Raw genomic sequence first — 17705 nt, forward strand, 5'->3', positions numbered from 1 at the left:
AATACATATGAGCTACTACATATGAGAGATATGCAAGGACAATCAAATTGTACATTCTTTCATATGAAATATCTCTGTCCCCACATTTGAAGGCAAATGGTCAGGTACCCTGCCCTCGGTGTTTGAAGTCTGAGTCCCCTTGATCTAAAACAAACAGAAAACCTATTTGAACTTCAGCAACTAGAGGTCCCGTTTCCAATTTATCTACTTGATGTGTTATATTCACAAATCAAACAATGCAATAATAAATATAGACAAACAAATGTATTGAGACATAGCATACTGCAGAAGCATCAGAGAAGCCTCAGCAGCAAGGCCTCCTGGGCCATCTATGTACAAATACAAATGCAACCTGAATATATTCATAGTGATACACGTATAAAGAACTGACTTCAATGTCATTCATATAAAATATATAAATTTAAAGTATTCTGTATAGTGCTCAAATTATGCAGAACCTTCTGAAACAAAGCCTGTTTCTTAAAGAAGGCTATTGAAGGTATCACATGCATAGAGTAATAGGCTGTAACTTTTGAGAGAATTTAACGGTATTTCCGTATACCTGACAAGACCAGCTAGGTAAAATCACAGCAATGACCTCACTCACAAGACCCTCTCAGTATTGAGGAGATAGCTTCTTCGTGAACACAAAAATAGATGATGCAGAGGTTATGTTCAAAGCTATCTGATTTCATTCTGGGCGGGTATACAACTTATATATGTTATCATTAACCAACCATTATATGGAAAAATGGGAGTGGCTAATACAGGGGTGTACATTTCATATCATTACATATCATTAAGACCCCTTTCACACTGGGGTGTTTTTCAGGCGCTTTAGTGTTAAAAAAAGCGCCTGTAAAGCGCCGGAAAGAAGCCTCATCTGCAATACCAATGTGAAAGCCCAAGTGCTTTCACACTGGGGCGTTTTTCAGGTGCTTTAGCGTTAAAAAAAGCGCCTGAAAGAAGCCTCATCTGCAATCCCAATGTGAAAGCCCGAGTGCTTTCACACTGGGGCACTGCGCTAGCAGGGCGTCAAAAAAAAGTCCTGCAAGCAACGTCTTAGCAGCGCTTTCATGTTTTTGCCACCGGACTGGGTGCGCTGATGTCCCGAGCCCTTTCACACTGCCAGCGCCCGAAAAAAGCCTGAAAAACGCTCCAGTGTGAAAGGGGTCTTAAGCGGCGCTTTACCAGCGTTTTTCGGGCGCTGGCAGTGTGAAAGGGCTTGGGCTTTCACATTGGGATTGCAGATGAGGCTTCTTTCAGGCGCTTTTTTTAACACTAAAGCGCCTGAAAAACGCCCCAGTGTGAAAGGGGTCTTATGGTCAGATTATTAACCTTTCACAAAATGGTAACTAGAGTAACTTATGCCATCTGCTTTCATGACTCATAGTTATGAGTCCTGCTTCCCTGTTTCATGTCTCATTACACAGGGAAGGTGGCCCAGACATATTGAGCCACAATTCTTTATTTAGACGGTACAGAATAAAACTGCTCACGCAAGCTATATTTTCTTATATGTGCATTATATGAATTTATATGACTTTATGGCAGCACAAAATGGAGTCACTTCTGTTCAGTCATATTACTACAACTTTGATATATAAGGCTTGAGACATCTTATAAAAGACACACTTGGTCAGGCCTCTGCCCAGAGGTTTTATCCCTAAACAGTGAAAGACAATCAGCGCAGACAGTATTAGTGCAAAATACGATAAGCTATCTATAACATGTAAAACTCAATACACATAAATCACTAGCAAATACCGGTAAAAGTGCTCACAATCTGTAAATTCTTGGTTGCTGCCTAGCACCGTTAGGAGTTTTCACTCCACCCTTCCAAGATATAGTACAAATAATGGTGCAGCACAACTAAACAGTGTCTCTGAAATAGATAAGTGATCAGCAGTGAAATCCAAAATGTCAAAATCTTCACACCCACGTATCACATGCAGAACACCCAGTGAACCATATGCCCTCACCTCCTGGATTGGACCCTAAATAAATAATCAAGGTCAAACCCCGCCCCGGGGCTATACTCCAGCCGACTCCTGTTTCCCAGCAGCACTCATTAAGGGCCCTTTCACACTGGGGCGGGGGCGGCGTCGGCGGTAAAACGAAGCTATTGTAAGCTCTTTACCGCCGGTATTCGGCCGATATCGGGGCGGTTTTACCCCCCCCCCACTAGCGGCCAACAAATGGTTAAAAACCAGGCGCAAAGCGCCTCTGCATAGGCGCTTTGCCGGCGGTAAAGCCGCACTGTCCCATTAATTTCAATGGGCAGGAGCGGCGAAGGAGCGATGTATACTCCGCTCCTTCACCGCTGCGAAGATGCTGCTAGCAGGACTTTTTTTCCCGTCCTGCTAGTGCACCCTTGGGGCTTTCACACTGGAGACAAAGCAGCGGCACTTTCGGGTCGGTTTGCAGGTGCTATTATTAGCGCAATAGCGCCTGCAAACCGCCCCAGTGTGAAAGGGCCCTAAGGCTCTGACACATGGACTGGAGCTTTTGTTCAGCCTCCTCCTCTTCATGCAAAAGGAATAAAACCAATAGTGCTCTCCATACATCTAAAAAGAAATTAAATACAATCTAAAACGAGACACTCACAAACAGAACTGCACTCTTAGTGCCATGTTCTGCGCATAGTATAAAAGTAAACCACCTTCTCAACACAGGATCAAACACTGCCCGGTGGTGGCATCGAATGCCCTGACTTCCTATATGTTACGCCTTCAAAGGCTTCCTCAGTAAGCCATCCTAGAGCAATTACAAGTCCAACACCTGAATGCGTTAAGGAGCAATCATTCATTAAATACAGGTTTGTCTATGCAGCCCTTGCAAAGGAGTTTAGCCTGTCAATTTAATGCAGCCCCCTCTAGATCGTCACCTTGCCTTGCTGCAAATAAAGGAGAGTGTAACCAACGGTAAAAATGGAGTAGGCAGACCCCAGTAGCCTAGCGACTGCATAAGTTCAACATAAATGAAGGAAACCGTTAACAGGGTACAGGTTTAACTCTCAGCTGCCGGCATTCTGCTCTGCAGCTTCTGCCTCCAACTCACCCCACCAATGGTGGAGAGGAACACAAAGCACATTCACCCTGTGCTGGTAAGAGGCATGAAAACACCCATAGTAACCAACACCCAAAGAGAGGACCTCCTCCCAAGGGTACCCCACACTGTGCCTCCTCACAGTATGGGTATAATAGGAAGGAGGGCTTTAAGATAAAAAGTCTAACCAACCTATCTTGGACTCTGCTAGATTCGTAGCAGGTGTCATGGCAGAATCAGACTGCATGGTGTAGCTTTGCTGATAAGATGAAATCTCCAGTAATACTCCTGGGAAGATCCAGGTCCACCAACTGCTTCATCCCTCACCTGCTCGTGCTCCCACCCTGATGTCTGTGGATGCCGGCAACAAGGTAAACTCAAACCCACCATATCGCTGACCATTTGGGGGGGGGGGGGGGGGGGGGGCGCAACTGCAGTGTAGCAGGCTGCATTCCACCTGAAGCAACACAGGGGAGGTCTCAGAGCCCGACAAAAATGTGGTTGCCTCTGCGACCACAGGGATAGCTGCTTCTCCTCCAGAAGAGAAGGAACTTTGGCGAACACAAAAAAGGTGACCAGGAGGTAAGGTCCCAGAACTAGGATACTAAAAAAGTAGCCTAGAAAAAACCCCAGTATGCAACCCCTTCAAACTCACTGTCCCTGGAATCACAGGGGAGCACATATTGGGAGCAACAGCTTAAAGCAGGGGTGTCCAACTCCATTTCAGCGCAGGCCACATCAGCATTATGGTGGCCCTCAAAGGGCCAGTTGTATTTGTAAGACTAGATGTCCAGAGCAAGCCGCCCCACCAACTGGGAGTCAAGCGCCCCCCCCCCCCCCCCTTAATTTGTGCTGCTGGGTAGAAGTTGGGAAGCAAAAAGTGCAGGGTCTGGAGAGGGATCAAAGGAAGGCTGGATTCAGCTGTTGAATGCTGAGACCGGTGAGGTGGAGACAAGGTGGTGCTGCGGCTGCACAGAAATGCACAGGATCTGTAGTAGTAGTCTTGTCCTCCACTCTGCTGCCGACTGCTGAGATGGGGGGGAGAAACGAGCCTCCCTGTGGCTGCAAAGAGAAGTGCAGGATCTGGTGGAGGAGTTCTGTTGTCCTCTCTGCTGCCAACTGCTGAGATGAGGTGGTGGGTGGAGACAAGGGGGGTGCAGCTGCAGAAGAGGTGCAAGGGCCACATGAAATGGCCTAAAGGGCCGGATTTAACCCGCGGGCCTTGTGTTCGACACATCTGGCCTAAAGTATAGATAAAATAAAATAGTGATGCTCCTGTGCGGCCAGGGGAAACACAACTAACTGAGGCTCAAGGGGGTATGTTGCTGTTTTTTTTTTTTTTTTTTTTTTTTTTTTTATAAATGTGGATGATGTTTTTTCTGTTTCTAGGTATGAGGAGCCTTCTCAAAATGCTGCCCTTTAAGATGACTTGAAAAACAACAAACAAAATGACATCAACATGGTAACGCTCATATGACATTTTTATGACTGGGTTTAGATTTACTTTAAAAATGCCAGTGTAACATATGAATGTACAGTATGTATGTAAATTAAAAAAAAACAAAAAAAAAAACAAAAACATAACATTGGTTTAAAGAGTTTGAACTTCTTTATCTTGCTAAAAAGCATAAGACAAAACCTAGACAGATTGGAATACTTAAGCCTGGTACACACTAACGAGGCGACGTTAGTACAATGATCTCCCATGCTGAACTGTTGTGTTCTGACAGGAGGATAACCCCCCCCCAGAACACTCTGATCAGCGCCCTCACAGCCATTGGCTGTGTGAGCCGGTCAGCTGCTGGTTGGACATGCTCGTCCGACAAGACACATGGGTCGAATGTCCGGTGGTTTTTGTTGAACCAGCCGATGTCTCCCGACATTCGGCTCGTGTGTTGTACTAGGCATTTAAATATCTGAAATGTATAGCATGTGTGGCAAAATTAGATAAAGAAATGCAGAACCACAGCAAGAATGGAACCCTGAAGACAGAACAGCCTGTGAACAATGCTCAATTAATATTTTTTTTTTATATATCTAAATTTAGACACAGGACTTCTATCTATCCATCTATCTATACACACACACACACACACACACAAACACACACACACCAATCCCCAACCCAATTATAAGATATGTTATGTGGAGCTTATAAAATATATACGAGTTTATAAAGACAATTGCATTTATCGTTAAAATTGGAATAATACAATAGTATGACTAAATCGGAAGCTGGGAGAATTTTGCAAAACTGTGACAAAGAAAAATGTTTTGAATAATGCTTTGATGCACAATCTCACATTACCAGAAGACAGATTAACTATTATCACAAAAAACAGCATTAAAATTAGATGGAGAATACAATTTGTAATCACATTACACAAATGAAGCAGAAAAAAAAATCAGTTCCTTGAAGACCTAATCTTTTCTTTATCAGTTAATATGGTAAAGAATGAATTAGAAATAGGGTGACTCTGGGGCAGGGGGTTTCTGCTCTGTGGACTGAATTGTTTCATACCACAGACTAGACTATGGACTTAATTTAAAAATAGGTTAATCTAGGCATATTCGTGGGGCCAAGAATCGCCTGCATAAATGAAGTTATACATTTCTTATTGGTGGTTGCAGGAAAGTGAATGAGGATTTTAAAGATGAACTCCAGACACAAATGTAAGTGTTGTTTTGTTCCCCTATTGTCCCACATAACATAAATGCAGCACTTTTTCTGAAAAGTTACATAAAAAATAAGATTATACCTTTTTAATATTTTTATGACATCACCACAGGCTTGCCTTGTACCTTGTACACAAACTGGCTTGTGGGCAGCACTGTTCTTGCCTGATCACAATGCCCCTTAACAGTGTTAGACAGGTCAGAGTGATCACAAAGTACTGAACAACTCTCATTAGCTAGGTATTTTCTACCTGTGATCACCACTTGTTCACTGACAAGCGGGATCACACGATAGCTGTGATTGGTCACAGCAATCACATACAGAGCCATTTTAATTGGCTCTGTATCTTTTTTTCTGTGATCTGCATTGTCCAATGACAGCATGGCCACAATTACACAGGGGAAAAAAAAGACATTTTTTAATCTACTCTCAAGTAAACAAAATGACATGAAGTACACCATGTGGATCCTTGAAACAGCAGCTTCTGGTAACAAGATAATGCAATAGTACTGTAAGTATTTAAGACAAAAGTAAGGCAGTAGTGTAAAGTGCCTTTGACGGAACATTTTCAATACTGCTGATATGCAAGATAAAAACTATTACAATAAGTACAGTATATGTAGTACCAAAAAAAAAAAAAAAAAAGAAAAAGGAGAGTTAAAAGAGCAAGCACTGCTATAACTGCCTACGTCTATAACCAGCTGTCCAAAAAGTTACCTGTGGCTAAAAACAGACAGAAGACTGAATGAAAACCAGGTGCCACAAAATCTATACTGTCTGCTTCTTTTTTAAAAGTCATAAAGGGCTATTATGTATCATAGTGAAACTGTCCAAAAGTTGTTAGGAAACAGTATTGTAGAAACTAAAGAGGGCAAGAAGAATATACTAAAGATAAAAACATCTTTTCTATTCAACTTTAGTTCTATACTAGTTTTTGGAGCAAACACCATAGGATATACTGTATTTTTAAAGATGGATTTTCTTGAATGCACAATAAAGCATTCTTATTTCTTATGTAGATATAAGCTAGGAAGTCTGGAGAAAACCTAGGATGTATGAGGTGTCAAGACCAGGCAAGATTGTTCTGTCCAGGACAACATACTCAAAAACGTGCTGATAACTTTTAGATGTGTAAGTATAGTCAGATGAAGGAAAACTTCAGACAAGAAAGGTAGCTCTGGTGAGCTCGCACATGGCAAGGCTTCCCTTGATAGGTACCCAACAGTAGCTCAAACCATAAAATTACAGAAAGGAACGTCAGACCAAATATTGGATAATATGGTCCAAATCATTAAAAAAAAAAAAAAAAAACAGCCAATGCATTTCGGGCGCAACACTGCTCCCAGTTCATCAGGACTCAACACAGAATAAAACTTAGATAGACAGAAATGGAATTGCTTAGCAAGTTTGCTCCTCGATGAGAGTCCAATACTGGCTAATATAGATTGTGTAGTCACTATTTCCTCTGAACCCATCCAAGTTTTATTTTGTGTTGAGCCCTGATGAATTAGGAGTGATGTTACCTTTTTTTTTTTCGAAATCAAAAATATCTTGAACTCTTACTCAATTTTGGTCTGGTGCTCCTTTCTGTATTTCAGTGATTTTTCTTTCCAACAGCTTACTGCAGGGGAAAGCTTACCATTTAAATATAAAATGGCAAAGAATAAAAAATATAAATCTAAAATCTGTTCTAAAGGAAAAAGTTCAGCTCCAAATCCTAGCTAATGAAAGTGTTATTTTACATATTGATGGTCAGATGCCTTTCTGGAGGCCTATGATTCGCACACATGTGATGTTCTGCCTGGCAGAACATCTTTCTTGTGGTCTTGTGCAAATTCAAATCCCACTGTGGGCTAGTTATAAATTGAGATTTTGTTTTCTCATTTTTTAATAACAAACGTGAATCAAATTTGTACGCTATTCTTTGTGGTTCTTTATTCAAATTCCAGAATTATACAGTTGTTTACAGCCTTGCATTCATAAAATCTACTGTTTCTCATAGGTACTGCTGGTTGCTGCTAGTCCGATTATACAGTAGTCATAACGTATAACTTTGAGAGAGCATATTCAGTGCCTCATTTAGTTGTTGTTCAAACCCCACTATGAATTTGTTACAAAAAGGTGGATTTTTCTGTTTTATAGTACATTTACCTATGGCATAAATGTACTTACATTCTACATATACTTCTTTAACCACTTCCGGACCATCACACGCTGATATACGTCCTAAGTTTGACGGAGGAAATCGTTATGGCAGCAGCTAGCTGCCATAACCCTGGTATCCTCACACTCGGCCGACAGTCTGGTTTCTGAGGCGGATTCGCCACAAGATCACTTTTATCGGCGGGCTCTGGTGCTCTCTGCCGCTTAATGGAGCCATCGGCAGAGGCAATCAGACATTCACCCTTGCTGGGCATAGAGACGAATGAGGGGAAGATGGCCCCCACCTGTCTCCATAATGATGCAGGGCGGAAAACATCACTTCCGCCCACAGCTCTTAAAAGGACCATTTTTTTTTTAATTATTTGTTTAAATGACAATTTTTTTTTTTTTTTATTGCATTTAAGTGTAAACATGAAATCTGAGGTCTTTTTGACCCCAGATCTCATATTTAAAGCGGAGGTTTGCTGAAAAAAAAATATTAAAAGCCAGCAGCTACAAATACTGCAGCTGCTGACTTTTAATATATGGACACTTACCTGTCCAGGGAGCCCGCGGTGTCGGCAGCCGAAGCCGATCCGCCCTTCGACTCTCGGCTGCCGCCGCCACCATCCTCGGTAAGGGAATAAGGAAGTGAAGCCGTGTGGCTTCACTTCCTGGTTCCCTACTGCGCATGCGCGAGTCGCGCTGCACGCCCTCACGGGTCCCTGCTGTATTCTGTGTCTCATAGAATACAGCTGGGGAGGACGGGGTAGGCGGCGGAAGTGGCGTAGGTCACCGCAAGCGCCGCGCTGATCTATGCCAGGAAGTGGGAGCAATTATTATTAGTTATTAGACAGGTATCTGCTCCCTCCTCCCCCCTGAAAGGTGCCAAATGTGACACTGGAGGGGGGGGCGGAATCCAAAAAGTGGAAGTTCCATTTTTGGGTGGAACTCCACTTTAAGAGATCCTGTCATGCTTTTTTTCTATTGCAAGGGATATTTACATTCCTTGCAATAGGAATGAAAGTGACACAATTTTATTTTATTTTTTTTTAACAGTGTAAAAAAAAAAAAAAAAAATTTTAAACGTGCCCCGTCCTGCCGAGCTCGCGTGAAGAAGTGAACGCATATGTGAGTAGCGCCCGCATATAAAAACGGTGTTCAAACCACACATGTGAGGTATTGCCGCGATCGGTAGAGCGAGAGCAATAATTCTAGCCCTAGCCCTCCTCTGTAACTTAAAACATGCAACCTGTAGAAATTTTTAAACGTCACCTATGGAGATTTTTAAGGGTAAAAGTTTGTCGCCATTCCACAAGCGGGCACAATTTTGAAGCGTGACATGTTGGGTATCAATTTACTCGGCGTAACATTATCTTTCACAATATATATAAAAAGGAAAAATGGGCTAACTTTACTGGTGTCTTATTTTTTAATTCTAAAAAGTGTATTTTTTCCAAAAAAGCGTGCTTGTAAGACCGCTGCGCAAATACGGTGTGACAAAGTATTGCAACGACCGCCATTTTATTCTCTAGGGTGTTAAAAAAAGAAAATGTATAATGTTTGGGGGTTCCAAGTAATTTTCTAACAAAAAAAAAAAAAAAGGTTTTTAACTTGTAAACAACACATCTCAAAAAGAGGCTCGGTCCTTAGCTGGTTAAAATTCTGTATACTGGTTGATAGTCTGAAAATGCTTATTCTGGACGAAAAAGACTATGGCTAAAATCTGGACTATAATTCACGGAGGGCTCTTTCACACTGTGGCAGTATATGGGAGCTTGGTAGTGCCCTTCAAACAACTTTCTAAAAGTGTGTCCTGAGCTAAAACATTCACAATTTGCAGTTACACACAGGGTTCTGTGGAATGGTGACTACTTATTTTCCTTCATTTACCCCTAGAGCAGGGATATTCAATTAGAGGACCTCCAGCTGTTGCAGAACTACAAGTCCCATGAGGCATAGCAAGACTCTGACAACAACAAGCATGATACCCAGAGGCAGAGGCATGATGGGACTTGTAGTTTTGCATCAGCTGGAGGTCCGCTAATTGCTTATCCCTGCCCTAGAGGGAGATCATTTCAGGCACAGGCAGAATACTGCATCCAATGAAGTAAAAACAAAGCTTATAGAATAACACATCCAGTGTTTTCACGGCTGTGCATTTTTAGTTTATTAAAGTCTATATTAAAAAAAAATAGCTTAGGAAGATTAAAGTGATTCTAAGACCCCTTTCACACTGGAGGCATTTTTCAGGCCTCATCTGCAATTCCAGTGTGAAAGCTCAAGTGCTTTCACACTAGGGCGCTGCACTGGCAGGGCATTAATAAAAAGTCCTGCAAGCAGCATCTTTAAGGCGCTTTAGGAGCGGTGTATAGGAAAGAAAGACTGAAAGACCTCACATTCTTTTAGTAGAAAAATGGTAATACTCATACAGTTCAACCAGGAGGCTCACTCTCCAGTTCCTAGTAGATGGCAGCACAATGATATAGTGGCAGTCCTCCACAGTATAGCCTTGCAGGAAGTGATGCAGAGAGGGGCCAGGACCAAGAAAGAACCAGTTGTACACCTTTCTAGAATAGGTGGCTGCAATGGACCACAAGGAAGGCAACTCTTGCCTGACAGGATAGATGGGATCCGGGATGACATCACACGTGGCATGGGTGGGCGTAGCAACACTTTGGATATATGGATTATAAGCAAGTTAAAGAGGTTGCCTATATGTCCCCCCAAGTGATGACTGAAAGGGGTTTTATTTGCCTGTATTCATAATGCTGGAGCTGACAGCATTGTGTGATTCAGTGGCGCCCAACTGGCTTACATTGCATGAAGATTACATCAAAGTAATATAAAGGCGGATTAAGGTACTTATACTGACTATAGTCAAGAAATACATAACTGGGTTTATGCGAACCTTTATATCTGCATAGAATTCAACTTAATTCAAGTATAACTAAGGGCAAACCTTTTTATTTTTTTGGATGGAGCAGTGAGGGATTAGAACACGTTTTTGCTTTTTAGGGAGATTCGCTTTCTCTATTTGTCCTGGTTACCCTCATCACTAAAAATGAAAGAACCCCCAAAATTTACAGTGGTCATCAGACCGAAAATAGGAGGGAATTCCAGAACTAGTGGGGTTCTGGTGAGCCTGTTGATTACCACCAGGGATTTCACCCACTTTGGAGGAATTTACTCTCAATTCCTGTTGGGACAGAAAGTGAAGGGTAATCTCTGCAATGGGACACATATGGCAAAAAAAAAACAACTGACAGAGGTTATAAACAAAAAAGTTTTGTCTTCAGTTTCACTTTAAAGTGGTTGTAAAGCCTAAACATTTTTTACCTTAAAGTGGTTGTAAAGGCAGAAGGTTTATCTTAATACATTCTGTGCATTAAGATAAAAAGCCTTCTGTGTGCATCAGCCCCCCTAATACTTACCTTTGGTCCATCTAGATCCAGCGATGTTGCACAAGAGACTCGGCTGTCCGGGACTCCCTTCCCCATTGGCTGAGACCGCAACGCGGCTTAATTGGCTCCCGTTGCTGTCAAAGAAAGTGAGCCAATAAGAAGAGAACGAGGGCTGGGGTGGGCCATGGCTCTGTGTCTGAATGGACACACAGAGCTGCGGCTCGGCTTGGGTGGCCCCATAACAATCTCCTTGCTGTGGGGGCACTCAACAGGACGGAGGGGCCAGGAGCGCCGAAGAGGGACCCGACAAGAGGAGGATCTGGGCTGCTCTGTGCAAAACCACTGCACAGAGCAGGTAAGTATAGACATTTTCTTTTTCATTAAAAATAACAAATAAGATTTTAGTATCACTTTAACCACTTAAGCCCCGGACCTTTTGGCTGGCCAAAGACCAGAGCACTTTTTGCGATTCGGCACTGCGTCGCTTTAACTGACAATTGCGCGGTCGTGCGACGTGGCTACCAAACAAAATTGACATCCTTTTTTTCCCACAAATAGAGCTTTCTTTTGGGGGTATTTGATCACCTCTGCGGTTTTTATTTTTTGCGCTATAAAAAATAGCGACAATTTTGAAAAAAAAAACGCATTTTTTACTTTTTGCTATAATAAATATCCCCAAAAAATATATATAAAATAGTTTTTTTCCCTCAGTTTAGGCCGATACGTATTCTTCTACATATTTTTGGTAAAAAAAAAAAAAAAAAATCGCAATAAGCGTTTATTGACTGGTTTGCACAAAAGTTATAGCGTCTACAAAATAGGGGACAGTTTTATGGCATTTTCTATTAATAATTTTTTTTTTTACTAGTAATGGCGGTGATCAGCGATTTTTATTGTGACTGCGACATTATGACGGACAGATCAGACACTTTTGGCGCTATTTTGGGACCATTCACATTTATACAGCGATCAGTGAGATTAAAAATGCATTGATTACTGTGTAAATGTGACTGGCAATGAAGGGGTTAACCACTAGGTGGCGCTGTAGGAGTTAAGTGTGTCCTAGGGAGTGATTCTAACTGTGGGGGAAGGGGCTGTGTGTGACACGACACTGATCACCGCTCCCGATTACAGGGAGCGGTGATCAGTGTCATTAGGCAGAACGGGGAAATGCTTGTTTACATTAGCATCTCCCCGTTCTTCCTCACCGTGAGACGATTGTGGGTATCCCCGCGGACAGAGTCCGTGGGACCCGTGATCATGCTCACGGAGCTCCCAGCGGGTAAGCGCGTGCCCACAAGCTGCATCTTAAAGGGAAATGTATAGGTACGTTAATCTGCCTGTACGTGCCCTTCTGCCGCAGTATATCTGTGTCAGGCGGTCGGGAAACGGTTAATGCATTCCCTGTAGTAGCCCTCTCCTTTTCTCCCTGAGAGAAGCAGGAGCCAATGACCAAGTGGTCAGTCAAAACCTAATATGAGGGAGCAGCGGGAGGTGGGGCCAAGCCAGGTTTTCTGTCTATAGATGCAGGCAGCGAGGCTTGGGATCAAGCTCGCAGGTGTGCCACCATAGGAATCAGCTTTCTATGGTGGCACACTGTGAAAAAGAGGACCTAGGAGTGCCGGCGGGGGAACCTAGAATAGAAGGTTCAGGGCTGCTCTGTGCAATATCAGAACAGGCAAGTTTTAAAAGAAAAAAAAACTGACTTTGCAAACACTAACTTGGGAACTATACACTTGAAGTTTTTTAAATTTGTCATTCAGTAGTACAGTGATAGGTGATTATTCCCTCTAATCTCCATGCAATATGTGAATAGAAAGTTGGCTATGGGAGCTGGGGATTCCTGGTGGGGAATATGGGCCACAGGAGTACTTTACCTCCTACAGGAGCAGCAAGAGCTCATCTTTGTAGACATACACACAATGACCTAATCTTTTTTTAAGAAATGCACTCCGGATATTATAAAGGACCGCCTCTATAAACAATGACAAAAAAATGTAACACGTTACGAATGCCCTTTCTAGTGTAGTGACCAATCTAGGTAATGTATTAGTGTGCTGTCGTTTCATTTACATCTATTCTAATAGCAAAAGACTGGAAACCTCCATAAACCAAATATTCTGCATAACATGTACTGTATTGCTGCTCAAAGGTTACCCTAATGTGTCTTTCAGGTGTATTTCCATTTTAGGTTATGTTTAAAAAGTTACCACATAATCTGCTTTAATAATGGATCTCTTTCAAGAGAGACTTTAAATACACAGTTACTGATCCAGCCACGCGCTTTATGGAAGAGGGTTCAGATTTCAGATAAAAGGTTTTATTGTTTCCCAACTCATTCATGTTTTTCCCAAAGGCATTAACTGGAAGCTTGGCAAAACCTTGAGTAAATGATCCAACTCTGTAGGGCTGGTTGCTAATTACAACACTGCTGTCACTTACCATTTTTTAGGCTGAGACAGTAACTTATACTTGCTGAACTTCACCTTCCATTCCAGTACATCCTTGCAGCGCTGGCAAACTCCATCATGCAACTTGGAATTTATCATCTGGAATATATATATATATATAAAAAAGATATATTAAAAAAAAATAATTATATACACACACACATATACACACACACACAGTACATATACAAACTTTCAGATATGTTCTATATTCAACATGAATACATGAAACATCTTCACAAGTCTACACAACTGAATTCTAAACTTTTAGGAATTCTAAACTTGCACACTGCAGATTGAAAAAAACTCAGTACAGCTTTATTTTTACTGAGCTAAAATACAGCCCATTAATTGCAACGTCCTATGCACACAGATGCATAAACAAGCGCCGTGCATTCTACGGTAAAATAAATAAATAAAAAAATAGAAAAATCTGTTTTTGCTCAGTAATTTACGCTTCATGTGTACAAATGCGCGCGAATGCCCATTTTCATATTGTGCAGAACGAGAACAAGGTTTCACGCATTTACGCAAAAATGGACACAAATACATACAAAAAAAACCCCAAAGAACAAAACAGCCCACAAAAGAAAAGATGTTCAAACACGAGCGAGGCCTTACATGTTCAGTTTGAGATTAGATTAAGAAAATCAACACACTTTTCCCCATCAACAGCGTACTGCGAGCTCTTATACTACATAGTGGTTAGAAAACTGTTGATCTGTCAGGGTGGGGGTGTCAGTAACTTCCTCAGAACCCCATTTGATAGACTATATATTACTTCCCACCAAACAAAACAAAATCAGATCTGCATTATCATCATCATCATTTGTTGCAAGATCTGCAACTAGTTTAATAAAGATGGTTTCTAGACTGCTACGATTCTACAGCAACACAGATGCCCATAGATCTGTGATATACAAGATCGGGGATCCTGATCTTATATTGTTACAAACATGCCATGCCAAGAGCAGTTTTCGTCACGTCAACAAACTCCACTAATCTCACATTATTCCTCAATGATCCTCTCAAATTAAAGTAGATCTTCACTGCATCTGAGCACCACAAACCAAAAACACCATTTAATTCATTTTTGATATTCAAAGTAAACTCCCCCCCATCCATCCATGTCTCCATTCTTGATTTTGATGATAAATCACTTTGAAAAACACCCCACCTAGCACTTCTGGCCATGGCCATCCTAAGGCTGGCCATACACTATACAATTTTCTGATTCAATTTCCTTTAGATTTACCTTCAACTATGTAGTGCAAGGGCCTGTCTGATTGCATACAAATTGAAAGGGTTTAGGTTTGACCTCATATTATATGGTTTTGGTAAATCTAAAGGAAAGTTGAACAGGAAAATTGTATAGTGTATGGCCAGCTTAAGTAAGGGCAAATGATTCATGTAACATTTACTTCCTAGAATTCATCTGCCTTTAGCTCTAGCATGTGCTTAGCTGAGAAAACCTCTCCTCCTCTCCTGAAAGTGTAAAACAAGTAAATATAATATACTTTCCCATTTATTTTACTAATGTTAGCAGCATGAGTGATACCAAAGGTTAGTTTTTTTATTTGTTTAAAATAACAAACATGTCATACTTACCTCCATGGTCAGCTCGTTTTGCACAGAGTGGCCTCAAACATCTTCTTCTGGGGTCCCTCGGCGACTCACAGCTCCTGCCTGCATCAGATAACCCTCTAGGAGAAGCGCTCTCCCGAGGGGGTTACCTTGCGGGCGCGCTACCCAGTCCAGCATTTGCATCCATAGACACGAATGCCGGACTCGGCGCCGCCCACCCCCCCCCCCCCCGACACCCGCATCATTGGATTTGATGACAGCAGCGGGAGCCAATGGCTACGCTGCTATCAATCCATCCATCCAATCAAGACCTGAGACACCGGCTTTTGCTGGTGTGCTCGTCCCCGGGACGAGAGATGGGGGGTACAGGTAAGTAAAACGGGGGCTCTGGGGGTGCTGCAGCATTACAGGTGTTTTTTTTTTTACCTCAATGCATAGATGTTTGACATAAAATGGTTTACAATCCCTTTAAATAATAGTATTTTTATAACCGCTTACCTGTAAAATCCTTTTCTTGGAGTACATCACGGGACACAGAGCCTTAAGTAATAACTTAATGTGTTATGGGCCACCTTCAGGTGTTGACACTGGTATACCCAATACAGGAAGTTCACTCCCCTATATAACCCCTCCTCCTTCCAGGAGTACCTCAGTTTTTGTAGCCAAGCAATATACTTAAACCCCATAAAAGAGGGGAGGGACCTCTGTGTCCCATGATGTATTCCAAGAAAAGGATTTTACAGGTAAGCTGTTATAAAAATCCTATCTTCTTTATCGTACATCATGGGACACAGAGCCTTAAGTAATTACTTAATGGGATTTTCCATAGCAAAGCTATTTGAGGGGAGGGAGTGACAACCTGTAGGGCACTCCCAGACCTGAGGACTTATACTGCTGCCTGCAGCACACTGCGCCCGAAGGCGATATTCTCATACCTCCTTGCATCCACTTGATAACATTTTGTAACTGTATGTACTGAAGACCAAGTTGCGGCCTTGCAGATCTGCGCCATGGAGGCCTGATGACGCACTGCCCAAGAAGCACTAACCGACCTGGTAGAGTGCGCCTTAACTTGAAACGGGGAAATCTTACCCCAATCATAAGCTTGAATTATCACTTATCGAATCCACTTAGCGACAGTGGATTTGGATGCTGCCTGTCCTTTCTTAGGTCCCTTTGGCAGAATAAATAAGACATCAGTCTTGTGAATCTGAGCAGTTGTCTTTAAATAGATTTTCACTGCTCTCACCACATCAAGACAATGTAGTGACTTCCCTGGAACATGGTTTTGGAAAAAACGATGGCAGGACAATATCTTGGTTCAGGTGAAAACCCAAAACTACTTTTGGCAAAAAGCCTGGACGAGGGTGTAACACCACTCTGTCCTCATAAATAATCAAATATGGCTCTTTACAAGAAAGAACAGCCAATCCTGAAACCCTCCTTGCTGAGGATATAGCAATCAAAAATACCAGCTTTCTTGTAAGAAGGACTAAGGGAATATGCTGTATCGGTTCAAATGGCTGTGTTTGTAACACTGACAAAACTAAATTCAAGTCCCAAGGGCTCAAGGGTGATTTAACAGGCGGATTAATCTGTATCACCCCTTGCATAAAACCCCGGATCAAAGAATACATAGCAAACGGTTTGAAATAAAATCGATACGGCTGAGACTTGGCCCTTAATAGTACTCAGGGCCAACTTCATCTCTACGCCTAATTGTAGAAAGGCAAGAATTCTGCCTATGATCTATCTCCGAGGGTGCCAACCCTTGGATTCACACCAGGAAACATAAGCCTCCCAAACTCTATAATATATAGTTCTGGAAGCTGGTTTCCTTGCATCAATCAAAGTAGAGATAACTGACCCGGAAAGCCCACGTTTCTTCAGAATGTGGGTTTCAATAGCCAGGCCATTAAGTTTAGCGTTCGTAAAGTAGGATGGAATATCGGCCCCTGTGAGGGCAGGTCTGGCCTTAGTGGGAGGGACCATGGACCTTTACGATTTCTGCGTACCATGACTTTCTGGGCCATGCTGGTGCTACCAGAATTATCAGCTTTCTTTCCAGCTTGATCCTGCAAAGAAGTCGTGGCAGCAACTGAATAGGGGGAATGCATAGATCAGTGAGAACTGATCCCACGGGATTAACAGCGCATCTGTTCCGCATGCGAGTGGATCCCTTGTTCTGGGCACAAAGTTGACCAACTTCATGTTGAATCTGGATGCTAGAAGATCTACGTCTGGAGTCCCCCATCTTTGGCAAACAGCCTGAAAAATGTCGGGGTGAAGAGACCATTCCCCCGGGAATAACTGCTGGCGACTTAAGTAGGCCGCCTACCAATTCTCTACTCCCGGAATGAAGACTGCCAACAGGCATGGAACATTCTTTTCTGCCCAAGA

General features: G+C 42.3%; 1 protein-coding gene across 1 annotated transcript in view; it reads right to left on the reverse strand.

The window, feature by feature from the left end:
• Positions 1-17705, reverse strand: part of LG01H9orf85 (linkage group 01 C9orf85 homolog) — a 71881-nt gene that overhangs the window by 17019 nt on the left and 37157 nt on the right. The window contains exon 2 of the mRNA XM_073634499.1: positions 13714-13820. Coding sequence (XP_073490600.1) covers positions 13714-13820 — 107 coding nt within the window. The remainder of the gene's footprint in view (positions 1-13713; positions 13821-17705) is intronic.

This window comes from Aquarana catesbeiana, linkage group LG01, assembly GCF_042186555.1.
Source record: "Aquarana catesbeiana isolate 2022-GZ linkage group LG01, ASM4218655v1, whole genome shotgun sequence".
Classification (NCBI taxonomy): Eukaryota; Metazoa; Chordata; class Amphibia; order Anura; family Ranidae; genus Aquarana; species Aquarana catesbeiana.